Here is a 16,429-nt window from a genome sequence, read left to right as displayed (position 1 = left end):
TCAGTGCAATAAAAACCGAGGCAGCTGTTGAACAATAGTGTGGAAGTTAAGGGTGCGGGTGTAAGTGAATTGGCTTCTGGAATTCTAATAGTCTGCAAAACATTTCAACGCTGCTAACCAACCGGATCTGCAAAACGTCCTCAGTACCAATGAGCAGATAAGACTATTTGCTTTGTGCACATGATCTGCTCGGGGCAGGATTCCGGTTTTGAACCTCGCTCCTCCCTCTGAGCCGCTGCACGTACAGTAACTGTTGTTTCAGCAAGGTTCGAGCGTGCCCTGATGTCGGTTTGCGTTGGGATGGCGCGGCACCGGTATACGGTCCTGCTGATTCTAGCGGCGATTTCCTTGCTGGCGAAAAGCGGGAACGGTCTTTATTCCCCGGCGGACCAGGTCACTCTCCTTGACTACAGCAACTTGGATGGGATCCTGTATAACTCCAGCAAAGCCTGGGTGGTGGAGTTCTATGCCGCTTGGTGCGGACACTGTATAAGCTTCGCCCAAGTGTGGAAATCGCTGGCGAATGATATCAAAGGTTTGGGTTGTGACTTTATTTAATCCGAAGCGTGTATGTTTGTGAGCGTCTAAACCAAAAGGAACTCGGAGCTCTGCTTACTTTGCCGAGCGAAGTGCGAGCGTCGGAACACACTCTCTACCTCTGTTCTGTCAGGCATCGCGTTCCATACCGAAAGTTGGAGATTCCCATACCAGAACCAACGCTGGTTCAAGACCCCAACTCGCTGTCATAAACTCATTAAGGCTCCGATTGATCCCGGACCCACATCACTTCCTTCCAGCTCCAGTTGATTTCAAATTCAACATCGACCTGTCTTTGGGTTTAAATAATCTAATACCCAGTCACCAAGAGCGAAATGCTGGCCAGTCTGTAAAATCTGGAATTCGGATTACTGTAGTTTATTGTCACGTATAGCAGGGACTTCATCGCATCCGTAACAATCATCGCATCATAACAATCTCTGTCCCTTTGGTTATTATCAGATTTCACTGGTGCTATCATGTCCAGCAACCCCTTTCTGCTGCCCAGCATAGTTTTCAAATTCCTTATCCCCCTTCCCCCATTTATCATTACTAGCACCATAGATGCTGCTCGACCCGCTGAGTCACTCCATCAGATTATTTGCTGACCGAGATTCATGCATCTGCAATCACTAGCTGTTCACTGGTTGCGTAATGAATTTGGGCGCCACGTTCCCTTGCTGATGAATTAAAAGTCTCCTTTCGCCGGGTCAGTGCGGGGTCATTGAGACAGGTTGGGACCGAAAAGTAAAAGAGCAAACAGCGAAAAGTAAACGGCAGGTGGTAAAGTCAGTGAATGAGGGAAAGAGAGAGAATGGGCAGGATTAAAATGTAACGCTGATGGCTGGGACAACTTTCAGAAGGGCACCCTCGTGATCCGTCCGGTGATTGTCATCTCAGGCAAGGTTGGGGCAAAAAAAAAGGAGAGCGCTCATTTTGTAGCGATTAATCCTCATTGCAAGGCGAATCCACCACTGAACATCTAGTTGTAGCTGGCGGAGGATGAAAAGCAATGCATTTACACCGGCTGTCTGGAAACTGATAATAAAGGGACTGATGTCATAATAGCAGCAAAATCTCATTAGTTACAGTTGTATTGCCCAATAAATTTTGCATAGTGTTAATATTGCTAGTGACAGCAGCAGCGAGTATGAAAATGTTGCATTTGTTTATAGATAATACCACTAAGATAAAAGTAGAGTTACACAGTAGTTTTGCATGAAAAAGAAAGACCGTTGCATTGAGTGACGATAACTATGTCGTGACCGCCTTCAGAGGAGTTCACTATATCAACGTGCACATGAATGGCAAACACCACTAGACTTGGCTACAAAGTGGTGCGCTTGAGGTTTTTGAATCTGCTGGAAGGGAGACGGGTGACTCGAAGCTCCCTTCCATCTCCTGAGAATTTCAATGTTTTTAAATCTTTGTGAATGAGCCATCAAAATCTTGTTGTCGTTTGTCGGATGGGATCGCTTTTATGAGCCTTGACTGTTATACATACATAATCATTAAAAGAGCAGGATTCCGCAGGTGAATCTGGCTGCACTCAGATTCTGGAGTTAGGCTTTAATCTATACCTTTCTGATCAAAGGCAAGAAAGAAATGAGAATTTTCATAGATGATTCTTCCAGTAAGATGGCGATGTGCTTGGATGCAGTAGCTTATATGAAGTCAACTAGAGGTGTTATTATCTTTTTAAATTTTTTTTACAATTGCAAGACCCTGCTGGACATTAAGAACTGATAGTACTGCAGGTTTACCCATCAGCGAGCTATTTGCTGGCAGAGAAACTGAAAGCATTTGGACTTGGTGCAGACTGTGATGCTGTCTGGGACAAAGAGGCATTGATGTGCATAGGAGAGTGTGCAGTCTAAAGGCTGATTTATACTTCTGTGTAGGCTCTACACAGTAGCCTACACAAGTGGCCTACGCCATTGTGAGCATTTATACTTGGGTGTTGGTGTGTCTGCGTCGCACTGCAATTCACCACCAAAACGCTAGTTGGCGGTGGGGTTTCTATGCCACTGTGTTGAGTTTCTTTGTGTACTTCAAACAATGGCGACTGAAACTGAGCGCATCACATTGGGGTTGGAGCTAATAAATATTGAACAAGAGTTACTTTTATTGAAATTACTGCAATGCAGAAAAGAGAGAAGGCATCAGAGGAGATGTGTGTACGACCATTGAATGGATTGAGGCAGAAGGAGGGTGAATTTTCTGTGCTTGTCCGGCCACTGAGAGACATGGACAAGGAAATGCATTTCAAATATGTTCAGATGCCAGCAGGTAGATTTGACGACTTGACGAGAAGAAGCAACCCCAAATGCGTAGGAGTAAATGCGATGTTACCAAGCGGACCAATCACAGTTGTTGCGGTTTGCGTCGCAATGACGCGTAGTTAGAATTTTGGGGAGGTGCACGTCAGGCTACGGTATAGGGTATGTGGCTACGCCGTACCTACAGCATAGATTTGATGCAGAAGTATAAATTGGCCTTTACAGGGAGTGATCATCTTAGTCACTTTTGTGGTCACAAGACCCTGTTGGAGATTGGTGGTGTGGAATGTTGCAAGTCCGTTGGTTTCTGATGAATGGCAGGGAAACTGCATGGCCCCGGTGGTAGTGAGGACTGTGCCTCAAGCCGCGATGTTGACAGTTTGCATTGACCCAGGAGGAAGTGTTGGAGTCGGGTGCTCCACGGTGGTGACAGAGGTGGTGTGCCACAGTGTACACGCTGGAGTTGGTGCTGCCCCCAGTGTTCCCTCGGCAAAAGACAATCTATATTGTTTACGACTGCAAACTGCTGCAACGTCTGTGGGCGTAGGGACTTGGACTATTTTACTGCGTGACTGTATTTTACTGCTATGTTATATATGCTGTATATGCCTTGTTCTGTGTATGACTGTTGTTACTGTGTTTGCACCTTGCCCCAAAATAACACTGTTTTGCTACGCTGCTCTCATGGGCATTTGAGTCTGGTTGAATGACAATTGAACTAGAAGCATAATATTTGCAATCCGTGAATTATTGAATATCTTGAGTTGCAATTCTATCCTGGGCTCGGTATATTGTAATCATGAAGAACGCATGCTAGTGGCTCTACTTCATTACTTTAACCAGATATGGTATGTTACCAAAGACTCTTACAAATTTCTATATGTATACCATGAAGAACATTCTGATTTGTCACGTCCTGGCATGGCGGCTCCAATGTACAGAATCACAAGAGGCTGCAGAAGGTAATAACTTTGTAATTTATTGTTATTTTTGCCTTTGCACTGTACTGCTTCAACAGTACAATAAATTTCATAACATACAATGAAACTGTTTCTGCTTTGTGCCTGTAAGTATCCCAGACAAATTGTACTTATCAAAGTCTGCTAAACAGGAGGTGAATTTGACTTTTGATCGCGTTGTTCATGGCTGATTTTGTGTCTTAAAGTTTATTGTTTAATTCCTAATTAAATTAGGGATAGGAATAGGCTACTCATTCCCTTCAGCCTACTCCACTCCAACATTCAACCCTCCATGGCCAGCTGTCTCTGTAACCGTTCACCTCCTGACTTATCAAGAATCTACCTTCTGCCTTTATTGTTGAAGAGTCTACTTGCACCAGTTTTAGAGAAAGAGGGCACCAAAGAGTTACAGCTCTCTGACTCTGCCTTAAAATGGGAGATGCTTGTTTATTTTTACGTTCAAATCTCTTATTAATCTCTACCTTGAAAATACAGAACAATTGAGTATCCAGAGTTGTTTGAAGCAGAGTTCCAGAGATGCACAAACATCTGGATAAAGATATTCCTCATCTATGTTAAATAAGTGGCACAGTACTTGAACAGCAGCCAGTATAGCTTCTGACTCATAGCTCCAGAGATCTAGGTTCAATACAGTCCTCCAGATGTTTGGAGTTTACACACCATCCTCTGATCTCATCCGTGCCCTTTGGGTCTTTGGGCGCTGTAGTTTGCTGCCTCATCACAAAGATATATGGCTTGACAGGTCAATTGGCCACTGTAAATTGCTCTTTGTGTGAGTGGTAGAAATTGGGGAAGAGTTGGTGGGAAAAGGTTGCAAGAAAAACTAGCAGAGAAAAGGGATTGTTCTGTGAGCTTGTCCCAAATGGGTGTCCCCTATGTCATAAGGATAGATGAAATTCTGTCACCTGTTTCTAATGATTTCATTTAATTTATTTTTACCAACAGAGCTACCCCACCCCCCTGCCAATTTGCCTGTCCACTTACTCTGAGACGATTGTCAACTTGTTCTAGTCTCTGTCCCAGTAAGTAGCCTCGCAGCATTGATCCTGCTTTGCAATCCTGAATGGCTCAGTAATATCACTCCTCAATCTTTTAAACTCCAATGGGAACTGGAGACAAGTGGAACTTTGTAAGATTTCCAATCTCCCTGATTACTACAACTGCATGAAGTGCATCGAGCTGCAGCTCCTTATAAACAAGGTTAGGGAACTGGAGCTGCAGCTGGATGGCCTTTGGCTCATGGTGAGAATGAGGAGGTGACAGATAGGAGCTTCAGGGAGGTAGACACTCCTAATTACATGTAGATGGGTGACTTCAGGGGAGGAAAAGGGAATAAGCAGCCAGTGTAGAGTACTTCTGTGGCTACTTCCCTCAATAATAATTATACTGCTTTGGATACTGCTGGGGAATAGGACCTACCTGGGCATAGGTTCAGGTCTCTTGCACTGAGCTGGCTCTTTGGCCCAGAGGGAAGTGGGAGGGAAGAGGAGTGCAGTAGTGACAGAGGATTTCATAGTCGGAGAAGATAGGAGATTCTGTGGACTTGAAAGAGACACAAAGATGGTATGTTGCTGCCCAGGTGCCAGGGTCAGGAATGACTTGAATCATGTTCACAGCATTCTAAAGGGGAAGGGAGAACAGCTGGAAGTCATGGTACATTTTTGTACCAATTACATAGGTTGTAAAAGGGAGGAGGTCCTGAAGAGAGAATATAGGGAGTTAGGTAGAAAGCTGAAAAGCAAGACCTCAGGGGCAGTAATCTCTGGATTGCTGCCTGTGCAGTGTGTCAGTGAGGGTAAGAACAGGACAATTTGAAGATGAATGTGTGACTGAGGAATTGGTTTAGGAAGCAAGGTTTCAGATTTATGTTTTTGGAAATACTCTTAAGGGGAAGGAATGACCTGTACCAAAAGGACAGGTTTTCACTTGGAATCTAGGGAGACCAATATCCTTGCTAGCAGTTTTGCAAGAGCTGTTGGGGTGAGATTAAACCAACTTGATAGGGGAATGGGAACTGGAGTGATAGAGCTGAGGATGGGTTAATAGATGCAATGTGTAGTGGGACTGTGAGGAAGGACAGGCAGATAACAATACAAAATTGCCGTCAGTGGGATGAGTTGGGTTGTACCATGGGGGCAAAATCAAAAAGGGTGCTGAATACAGGACTGAAGGTGCCATATTTGATTGCACACAATATACGGAATAAGGTAGATGATCCTGTAGCACAGTTAGAGATTGTTAGGTACTTGATCTTGTGGGTATCACTGAGTCATGCTGTAGAAAGATCATAATTGGAAGCTTATCATCCAAAGATACACTTCGTATCAAACGGACAGGCATGTAGTCAGAGGGGATAGGGTAGCTCTGTTGATAAAAATAAACGAATTTAAATCTTTAGAAAGAGGTGACTCCTTGTGGGTAGTGTTAAGAAACTGCAAAGGTAAAAAGATCTTGATGAGAGTTATATAAAGGCCCTTGAATAGTAGCCAGGATGTGGGTAGAAATTACAGGCATATAAGGAGGTCAATGTTACGACAGTCATGGAGGATTTCAATATACAGGTAGATTGAGACATTCAGGTTGGTGATGGATACCAAAAGAGGAAATGTCTACAAGATTGCTTTTAGAGCAGTTTGTGTTGAGCCCTCTAGGGGAAAGGTAAATCTGGATTGGGTGTTTTGTAATGAACTAGATTTGATTAGGGAGCATAAGGTAAAGGAGCTCTTAAGAGACAATGATCATAACATGGGACAACTCACTCTGAGATTTGAGAGGAAGAAGCTAAAATGAAATGTATCATTATTAGAGTGGAGTAAAGAGAATTATAAAGGCATGAGAGGGGATCTGGCCAAAGTTGATTGGAAGGGGACACTAGCAGGGATGATGGCAGAACGGCAATGACTGAAGTACTTGGGAGAAGTTTGGACGGCACAGTATAAGTACCTCCCAAAGCAGAAGAAGTATTTTAAAGGGAGGATTAAGCAACCATGGCTGACAAGTGAAATTAAGGACAGCATAAAAGCAAAAGAGAGTGCATATAATATAGCAAAAATACATGGGATGCTAGAGGAATGGGAAGCTTTTAAAAATCAACAGAACTAAAAAAGCAATAAGGTGAGATTAAATATGAAGATAGGTTATCCAATTCATAAGAGGATTCCAAAAGTCAAAGAGAAGCGAGAGTTGAATCGAACCACGGGAAAATTACGCTAAAGTGGTTGTAATGGGGACCAAGAAATGGTGGACGAACTTAATAAATATTTTGCGTGTGTTCACTGTAAAAGACACTAGCAGAGTGCTAGAAATGCAAGACTGTTAGGGTGCAGAAGTGAGTATTAGCCATTAATGAGCAGAAGGTGCTTGGGAAATTGAATGATTTGAAGGTAGATAAGTGACCTAGGACAGATGGACTACACCCCACGGTTCTGAAGGTAGCAGCTGAAGACATTGTAGAGGCATTAGCGGTGAACTCTCAAGAGTTACAAGGTTCTGTAATGGTTCCAGAAGACTGGAAAATTGCAAATGCATCTCCACTCTTTAAGAAGGGAGGGAGACAGATGAAGGAAATTATAGGCCTCACTGCAGTGGTTGAAAAGATAATGGAGTCTATTATTAAGTACTAAGACTTCTGGTAAGATGGTGACACATTTGGATGCAGTGGCCTCTCAGGGGCCAGCCAAAGGTGTTTTGTCCTTTTTGTAATCACAAGACAATGCTGGACATTAAGAACTTGAGGTAATGCAGTTCTACCCCATCAGTGAGTGAGTTGTTGATGTAGGAGCTGGACTTGGTGCAGACCATTAGTGCTTGCTACAGGAAGGCATCAGAGTCTATACGTGAAGATGGTTTGCAGTCTAACAGCGACTGATTGTCTTGGATGTTTCCCTTGTGATTGCAAGACCACTTTGAACTTGAAAATGTCAAATTCTACATGTCCTTTGCCCTTTTTTAAAGGCGAGTCAGACGGTGGCGGAGCTCCATGGCCTCAGTTGTAGTGAGGACTGGGCCTAAAGCCGCAAGACTGCCTGTAGCAGCTGTCCGGGAGCAGTGTAGCACAGCGTCCACGCTGGGTTGAGGGCTAGCCCCTTTCGACAGTGCTTCTCTCTGATGTTCAGTCGGTGGACTGACAAACTCGATTGCATGTGTCTGTGCATACATTTGTCTGCAGACTGCTAAGAACCACTTGCTCTTGCTGATAATACCCATGCACCATCCATTTACAGCTCATACCACTCATGGACTTGGGCTATATATATGTTTTTTTTGTGTGACCATGTTTATTTACTATCTTATGTACCTTGTGCTGTGTTTGACTATTTTATCTATGGCCCTAGGGTAATTCTGCTTTGTTTGGCTGTATTCATGGGTATTCATGATTAGTTGCATGATAATTAAATTTACACCTGAATGTGTGTATGATGTTTTGGGGCTCTTGGAGGCACATGAATAGGCCAAATCAGCTCGGTTTCCTTCAGAGAAAAATGTGCCTGAGAAACCTGTTGGAATTCTTTGAGGAAGTAACAGCAGGATAGAAAAAGAGGAGTCAGTAGATATAGTTTACTAGGCTTTTCAGAAAGCTTTTGACAAGGTGCAGCACATAAGGCTGCCAAGCAAGCTAAGAAACCATGGTATTATAGTTTTTGAACAGAGATGAGGAGGAATTTCTTAAGCCAGTTAAAGTCTGCCGCATTACATTTTTTTCTGGGATCTCTGACTCGAAAATTGGCAGCAAACTCTCCCCCCACACAGAGAGAGAGAGAGAGAGAGAGAGAGAGAGAGATAGAAAAAATATAAAGATAATTCCCTGTTTGCACTGTTCCATTCTGTCTGCAATGCTTCAGTCAGTGACACTGGCTCGGGCTCGGCTTGTCCACAGGGCCAGAGAACCTCAGAACTCTGAAGGTGCACATGTCTTCCAGGCCTCATCCCTGGGATATCGATAAATGGCCGATCAATAAGCCCTGGGAGTTGGAACCATCCCCATTAAGAACCGCAGTTTGAGTGCAGCTGTAGATCGATTGTGCTGATAGTAATCTGAACTTGTTGAATTCAGTATTGAGTCCAGAAGGCTGATGGAAAATCAGATGCTGTTTTACAGGGTTACATTGGGTCTCATTGGGACAGTGTAGGAAGCCACAAAGAAGTTGGTAGTCAACTTTATAGAGAGAAACTAGCAGGTGCTCACAGAATAATTGTGACCTAAAAAGCCATTCTATTTGCTCCATGATCTGTCCATGTAGTGACAAACCATTTACTTGAAAGCTCAGTGATTACGCTTTGTTTAATGACCTATTCGCCTTGTCCAATTCTTGCATCATTTTGTATATGTCCTTTAGTGCATTCCCATGCGTTAGGGTCCAGTCCATTGATACCTTACTGCAGCTGCCAACTTTCTTCCTCGTTGTCAATTCCAGACTATCTTTTGTAGCTTCTACCTATATCTTTCTTTATAGTTATGTTTAAATTATTAATATGTACCTCAAAAAGCAAGTTCCGGGTACTGAATAACTCTACTGATGACAGCTATAAAGTTTCAAAAACAGCCATCTACCATTATTCTTACTTACTGAGCCATTTTGTACTCAATCTGCCACTCTCCCTTCGGGCCCCATGGGCATTTACCAACCTGACCAGTGCCCTTATCAAAAGCCTTTCAAAATTCCATCAAGTATACAGTACTGTCCTAATCAACATCCTAGTTTACTCCTCAAAAGTTGAAAATAAAAACCTAAAAGTAAACCAGAAAATGCTGAAAGTACCCTGTGGTCAGATGGTATTTCTGGCAAAGAAAACTCACCCTCTCTGTTCTGTTACTGAACTAACTATAGATAACTGTTTCCAATCTAATCCTGAAAAATCTCTCACACAAGTAAGAGTGACGCAGCAACTGAGAACTTTTACTTCAGATTTCTCTTAGTCTTTCTTACTGTGCTGAACTGAAGGGTGATCGGTGCCTTCAGACTGCTTCTACGCTGCAGTTCTTTCTTAAGCTCAGTACCAGCACTTTTCCTATTAGGCTTGCTGTCTTTTTTTTAAATGTTCTCTTGAAATCTGTAAGAATACTGCAACTTCCATACCTTTGACATTTACTATCCCATTTCCTGTTAGTGTGTTTGAAATTCCTTGCCTTATTATTTTTGTAGTTTGGAATTGCCAGCAGTTTTGCACTGACTGGACGGCTTTGGAGACACCCTCAGCAGTATGTTGCCTCTTTTTTTTGTTCAGTAGTTCATCCATGCTGGCTCATTTGCTGATCTTTTGAGCAATTTCTTTCCTTTGCTATGCATTTCCACACCTTTTATTAACATCCCTGTCGCCAAGGACATTGAACCATCTAGGAGTGGTATTTGGATACAAGCCACAATATCGTACTCCCAGATACCCATTTCCACCCTCAGCTCATCACATTTATTTACTAGAATCCTTCCTTTAAAAGTACCAAGATGACGAGCACCACCATAGCTCTTGATCTGCCTTTCATGTTTGTTCGTTTTGCAGAGTGTATGGCTTATTGGGCTTATTGGGCCTACAGTTTGTTCTCCAGTGATCCAAGTCCAATCCTGACCCTGGAAACCCTTTGTGGAGTGAGAATGTTCTTCCTTTGGCACCTTGTGTTTCCTCTAGATGCTCCAATTTGCTCCTGCATCCCAAGCATGTGCTACTTGGTAATTGGCTACTATGAGTCTTCTCTGGTGTAGATTGTGATAGGAAAATCAGGATGAGATTAGTGAGGCACGTGCAAGAGGACAGGTAACAGCAGAATAAGTTGAGGGAATGGGTTTGATGGGAAAGCTGAGGGAGCTGCCATAGACTCAATTGGTGAAATAGTTTCCTGTGCATAAAGAAATGATAAATATATAAAATAATCCAAACACAAGGAAATCTGCAGATGCTGGAAAATCAAACAACACACACAAAATGCTGGTGAACGCAGCAGGCCAGGCAGTATCTATAGGAAGAAGTACAGTCGATGTTTTGGGCCGAGACCCTTCGTCAGGACTAACTGAAAGAAGAGATAGTAAGAGATTTGAAAGTGGGAGGGGGAGGGGGAGGGATGGAGCAAAGAGCTGGAAAGTTGATTGGCAAAAGGGATACAAGGCTGGAGAAGGGAGAGGATCATGGGATGGGAGGCCTAGGGAGAAAGAAAGGGGGAGGGGAGTGCCAGAGGAAGATGGAGAGCAGGAAAGGAGTTATTGTGAGAGGGACAGAGAGAAAAAAGGAAAAAAATAATAAATAAACAAACAAATAAATAAATAAATAGGGGATGGGGTAAGAAGGGGAGCAGGGGCATTAACGAAAGTTAGAGAAATCAATGTTCACGCCATCAAGTTGTAGGCAACCCAGACAGAATATAAGGTGTCACTCCAACCTGAGTGTGGCTTCATCTTGACAGTAGAGGAGGCCATGGATAGACATATCAGAATGGGAATGGGACGTGGAATTAAAATGTGTGGCCACTCTGCTCTCAAATGCATCTCTCCAATTTCACGCACATCTGCTCTCACACCATCCTCCCGCCACCCCACTAGGGATAGGGTTCCCCTTGTCCTCACCTACCACTCCACCAGCCTCTGGGTCCAACATATAAGTCTCGGTAACTTCTGCCACCTCCAACAGGATCCCACCACTAAGCACATCTTTCCCTCCACCCCTCTTTCTGCTTTCTGCAGGGTTTGCTTCCTACGCGACTCCCTTGTCCATTCGTCCCCCCCCATCCCTTCCCATCGATCTCCCTCCCAGCACTTATCCTTGTAAGCGGAACAAGTATTACACATGCTCTTACACTTCCTCTTAAACATGAGGAAATCTGCAGATGCTGGAATTTCAAGCAACACACGTACAAGTTGCTAGTGCCCTTACACTTCCTCCCTTATATGTCTATCCATAGCCTCCTCTACTGTCGAGATGAAGCCACACTAGGTTGGAGAAACAACACCTTATATTCTGTCTGGGTAGCCTCCAACCTGATGGCATGAACATTGATTTCTCTAACTTCTGTTAATGCCCCTCCTCCCCTTCTTACCCCATCCCTTATTTATTTATTTGCTTATTTATTTATTCATTCATTCATTCTTTTTTCTCTCTCTCTGCCCCTCTCACAATAACTCCTTTCCTGCTCTCCATCTTCCTCTGGCACTCCCCTCCCCCTTCCTTTCTCCCTAGGCCTCCCGTCCCATGATCCTCTCCCTTCTCCAGCCTTGTATCTCTTTTGCCAATCAACTTTCCAGTTCTTAGCTTCATCCCTCCCTTTCCTGTCTTCTCCTATCATTTCAGATCCCCCTCCCACTTCCAAATCTCTTACTATCTCTTCTTTCAGTTAGTCCTGACGAAGGGTCTCGGCCCAAAACCTCGAATGTACCTCTTCCTATAGATGCTGCCTGGCCTGCTGCGTTCCACCAGCATTTTCTGTGTGTTGCATATAAAATAATTCCTTGCCTTTCCAACCAAATTTGCCTCCCTCTCCTAAGACTCTTGGCATTTTTTTATCTCCTCTGACATGTCCATTAATATTTCTGAGGCCTCTGTGAAGCATCTTTTCTACCTACTGCAAGCAATCAAATTAGAAAAAAAACTCTGCAGGGTGCAATGAACAGCTGTTTGTCTTTGTGCTGCTTTCACTTGTGGTATTTGCAAATTTTATTTAAATATACAGTACAACTGGAAAAAGAACATCAATGGAAAAGTTAGTCTATACTGTAAATATTTGTAAAATGGGTTATTTAAGGAATCCTTTGAAGCTTAGCCACACTTTTTGCCAGAGACAACTATTGATTTCAAAGTTGTGTTTCACAGTCATTTAGGTGTTTGTCACTTGTAACACCAGACAAAAGCCAGGCAGTTGTCCATAGAAAATGGGATCTGAAGGAAAGATAAGGCAATAATTAACCATTCAGCCTACTGAGCTATCTCTATCTAGATAGTAAAGCATTCCAAACACAGTGTTTTAGCCCAAGGGCTTCACTTTACACCTGATGGGCAGGACAGCGGTAGAGGGGGTGGATTTCACTCAAAGGGAGAGGGGTTGGAGTTTGCTTTTTGATGATAGTTCTGTCTCCATCCTGCTGCCGGAACCAGGGATCTACCAAAGAAGTTTATCACCATCATCCTTGTTGTGGTGAATGCTCTACCCTTAATCAATGTCAGACAGGCACTAGAGGAGCTGAACACCATTCAAGATTCAAGATTTTAAAAAACTTTATTGTCATTCTAACCGTACATCAGCTCTGCAGGGCAGAATGAGACAGCATTTCCCAGGAGCAGTGCAATCATAACATAACAAATGCAACACTAAATAATAAACATAATAATAAATAGCAATCACGAAACAGCATACTCTGATGCCTTCTTGATTATTGTGGGGTATTTCAAAGGGCCAGCTTGAAGAATTCTCTGACCAATTAACACCAACAAGTCAGGTGGAGCCAACACACTTGACCACTGTTACACTGCCATCAAGAATGCCTACCATGCCATTCCATGCCTGCACTTTGGCAAGTCCATTCACCTGATGTCTATTCCCAGCGTACAAGCTGAGTCTGAGGACTACAGCAGCAGTGGTGAGGACCATGAAATTATGGTCAAGGGAAGCAGAGGAACACCTACAGGAAGCTTTGAATCAGTGGACTGGAAAATACTCAGGGATTCATCTTCAAATCTGATCGCAGTTGTCGCAGTTGAAAGGGAAGATAAAGATACCCCTGTACGATTGCCTGCAACGTCTGGTGGCGCTGTGATCTCTGTCTCAGAGGCTGACATCTTTCCAGAGGGTGAGCCCTCACAAGGCATCAGGCCACGATGGTGTAGGGCTTTGAAAACATATGCCAACCCGTTGTTAAGAGTGTTCAAGGATATCTTCAGTCTCTCACTGCTGCAGTTAGAGATTCCTGCCTGCTTCAAAAGAGCACCAATCATACCATGCCCAAGAAGAGCAGGGTCAGCTGCCTCAGTGGCTATCACCCAGTTGTACTTGTATCTACTGTAACCAAGGTTGGTCATGGTTAGAATCAACTCCTACCTCAGCAAGGACCTGAACCTGCTGCAATTTGCCTATCACCACAATAGGTCTACAGCGAATATCTTCACACTACCTTGGACCACATGGACAATAGCAGTGTCTACATCAGGCTGCTCTTTATTGATTACAGCTCTGTTTCAATGCCATCAACCCTTCCATACTCATCAACAAGCATCAAATCCTGGGGACTTCTGTACTTCCCTCTGCAACTGGATCATTAGGAGTTTGAGGACAATTGGTATACCTCCAAAGGCCCTAACAAATTTCGACACACGGAGAGAATTCTAACTGTTTGGGTCACTGTCTGGTACGGAGGGGCCACTGCTCAGCCAGCTACGTCATGGGCAATAGCCTCCATAGCATCGAGGACATCTTCAAAATGCGATACCTGAAAAAGGCAGCATCCATCATTGAAGACCCCCATCACCCAGGATATACCCTCTTCTTATTACTGCTGTCAAAGAGGAGATACAGGAGCCTGAAGATGTACACTCAACATTTTGGGCACAGCTTCTCCCCCTCTACCATCAGATTTCTGATTGAACAATGAACACTACCTCACTATTATTGCTCTCTTTTTGCACTACTCGTTAAGTTTTGTTCATATATATTTCTTATTGTAATTTATAGTGTTTATGCATCACACTGTGTGGCTGTCTCAAGACAAATTTCACCCAGTACTCTATCTGTCAGTGATATCTGAGCCTGACAGTAAGGCAACCAGATATGCTGTACATAGCAACTGTCGGCTCAATGAACTTGTGGGATCCTTACTAAAACTGTCACCTTCAAAAATTTTTTTAATCATTCAGCTATTATGAGCACTGCTAACACACCACTGAAAAGTTATTCTAGCCGTTTACTGGTTGGTTATTCAAATCTTTTGATTGATTTCTGCCTGCTTTTTAGCAAGTTCCCACCAGGTATAGGACATCCCTGGCTAATGATCAACCCAAAATATAATTAAATACAAAAATCTGTTGTACTGTATGTACCTACATTCATTTCTGTAAATGGCAGAATTAGTTTCCTCCTCTTAGTATAGTTCTTTCTTGTCAATCTTGTGTGTTTTTGATGCCATTCATTGCAGTATTATCGGAGATGACTTTTATGTATTTTCTGATTTATGGACAAAATCAGTTTATGGATGTCTATGAAAACATAACCTATTTGTTACCCTGGGACATCTTGTACTGGAGAAGTCTAAAACCTGATTTTGTTCATTTGTGGCAGAAATATTCCACTCAGGTTTCATGTTGATAGCTCTTTCACACCAAGCAGGCAAACTCTTGGCTTCTTCTACAAACAAATGGAGTTATAAATCCAAAGGATAAGGCTTTGCACACGATGTGTGACTGTCAGTGGGTGCTCAGTGTCATGCTCGGAGCCAAAAGGGACTAATGGGTGCTGTAGATAGTTCCTGAAATAATGTCTGCCACACCTTAAATACATTTAAACCACTGAAAGCAAAACAATTTATTTTCCTCCTCACTCAGCAGATATCAGTTCTGCTTCTAATCTGCTATGCTAAACAAAGAAACAGTACACACTTGATGTGGAGCAGGGAATCAAAAGCTGGGCCACATGAAGTGCAGCATTAGGTGTGAGGCAAGACAGGTCAGAAGAGGTTCTACAATCAGGTAGTATGGGAGCCGAGCAAAGAAAGAGAAAGAAGGAAATTAAAATTACTGACAAGTAAAATGCAGAATATTTCAAAGTCTTTTAAGTGTTGTAGTGTAGGTGACACTGCTTGGTAGTGGCATGGATATAAATTCTTGCAGGAAAGTTGATTTGACAGAAATATTGCCAGATGTTAACAGACTTGTAAATCACAGCTTGTTATCAACCTCACTGTTTTAGCTGTTAACGGTTAATTCAGAGTGAAGACTCTGGAAGCTTCTGTCTCCTATTAACCACCAAACAAGAGCCTGTGCAACACATTGCTGTCCTCATTTCACTGCCCACGGAAGTAATGCTTATGGGAGAGTTTGTATCACAAAAGAAAAGTGATTCAGAACCAAAGATTTTTCTAACTGTGTATACAGCATCAATATCAAGCAGAACATAACGATATGGACCCCGGGATGGCACTTTTTTTACATCAAAAGTATTTTGGGTATCAAAGGATAAGGAGAGAAGATAAGAGAATGGGGTTGAGAGGGATAATAAATCAGCCATGATGATTTGGTGGAGCAGACTTAATGGGCTGAATGGCCCAATTCTGCTCCTATGTCTTATGGTCTTATTTTTTTCATAAAATCTGTGCTTGTACATAATATGGAACATTCATGTATGGTCACTTCTGGGCAACTTGTATCACTCTTCCTGCATTATGTTAGCATGACATCAGTTCTTTGGACTACTTTCCTTAAGTAAATAATCCAAGGGGATTGTGTATAAATTCACATTATGTACAAGGTTAACTGCCTTGAACTGAAGCAGCTCTGCATATTTATCTATAGAAAACCTCTCTGCTCCGATCTTCAGAGAGGGATATTGTGAAATGTTCAAGGTCAGAATCGATTGGTTTAGAGTAGGAAGCCATGGAGATGTATTTCCACTGCGGGGCTATTTTACAGACTGCCAGTTAGTGGGAAAGTTATTAAGGAGCAAACCTG

At 43.0% G+C, this 16,429-nt stretch overlaps 1 protein-coding gene across 1 annotated transcript in view; it reads left to right on the top strand.

Annotated features, from left to right (window-relative positions):
- The first annotated feature begins 219 nt into the window (after nucleotides 1-219).
- The window catches only part of qsox1 (quiescin Q6 sulfhydryl oxidase 1), a 160,026-nt gene continuing 143,816 nt past the window's right edge, over nucleotides 220-16,429 (top strand). Inside the window, exon 1 of the mRNA XM_072274302.1 lies at nucleotides 220-535. Within this exon, the coding sequence (XP_072130403.1) occupies nucleotides 283-535 (253 nt within the window). The 5' untranslated portion in view covers nucleotides 220-282. The remainder of the gene's footprint in view (nucleotides 536-16,429) is intronic.

This window comes from Mobula birostris, chromosome 12, assembly GCF_030028105.1.
Source record: "Mobula birostris isolate sMobBir1 chromosome 12, sMobBir1.hap1, whole genome shotgun sequence".
NCBI lineage: Eukaryota > Metazoa > Chordata > Chondrichthyes > Myliobatiformes > Myliobatidae > Mobula > Mobula birostris.
This window is presented reverse-complemented; position numbering and strand designations above follow the sequence as displayed.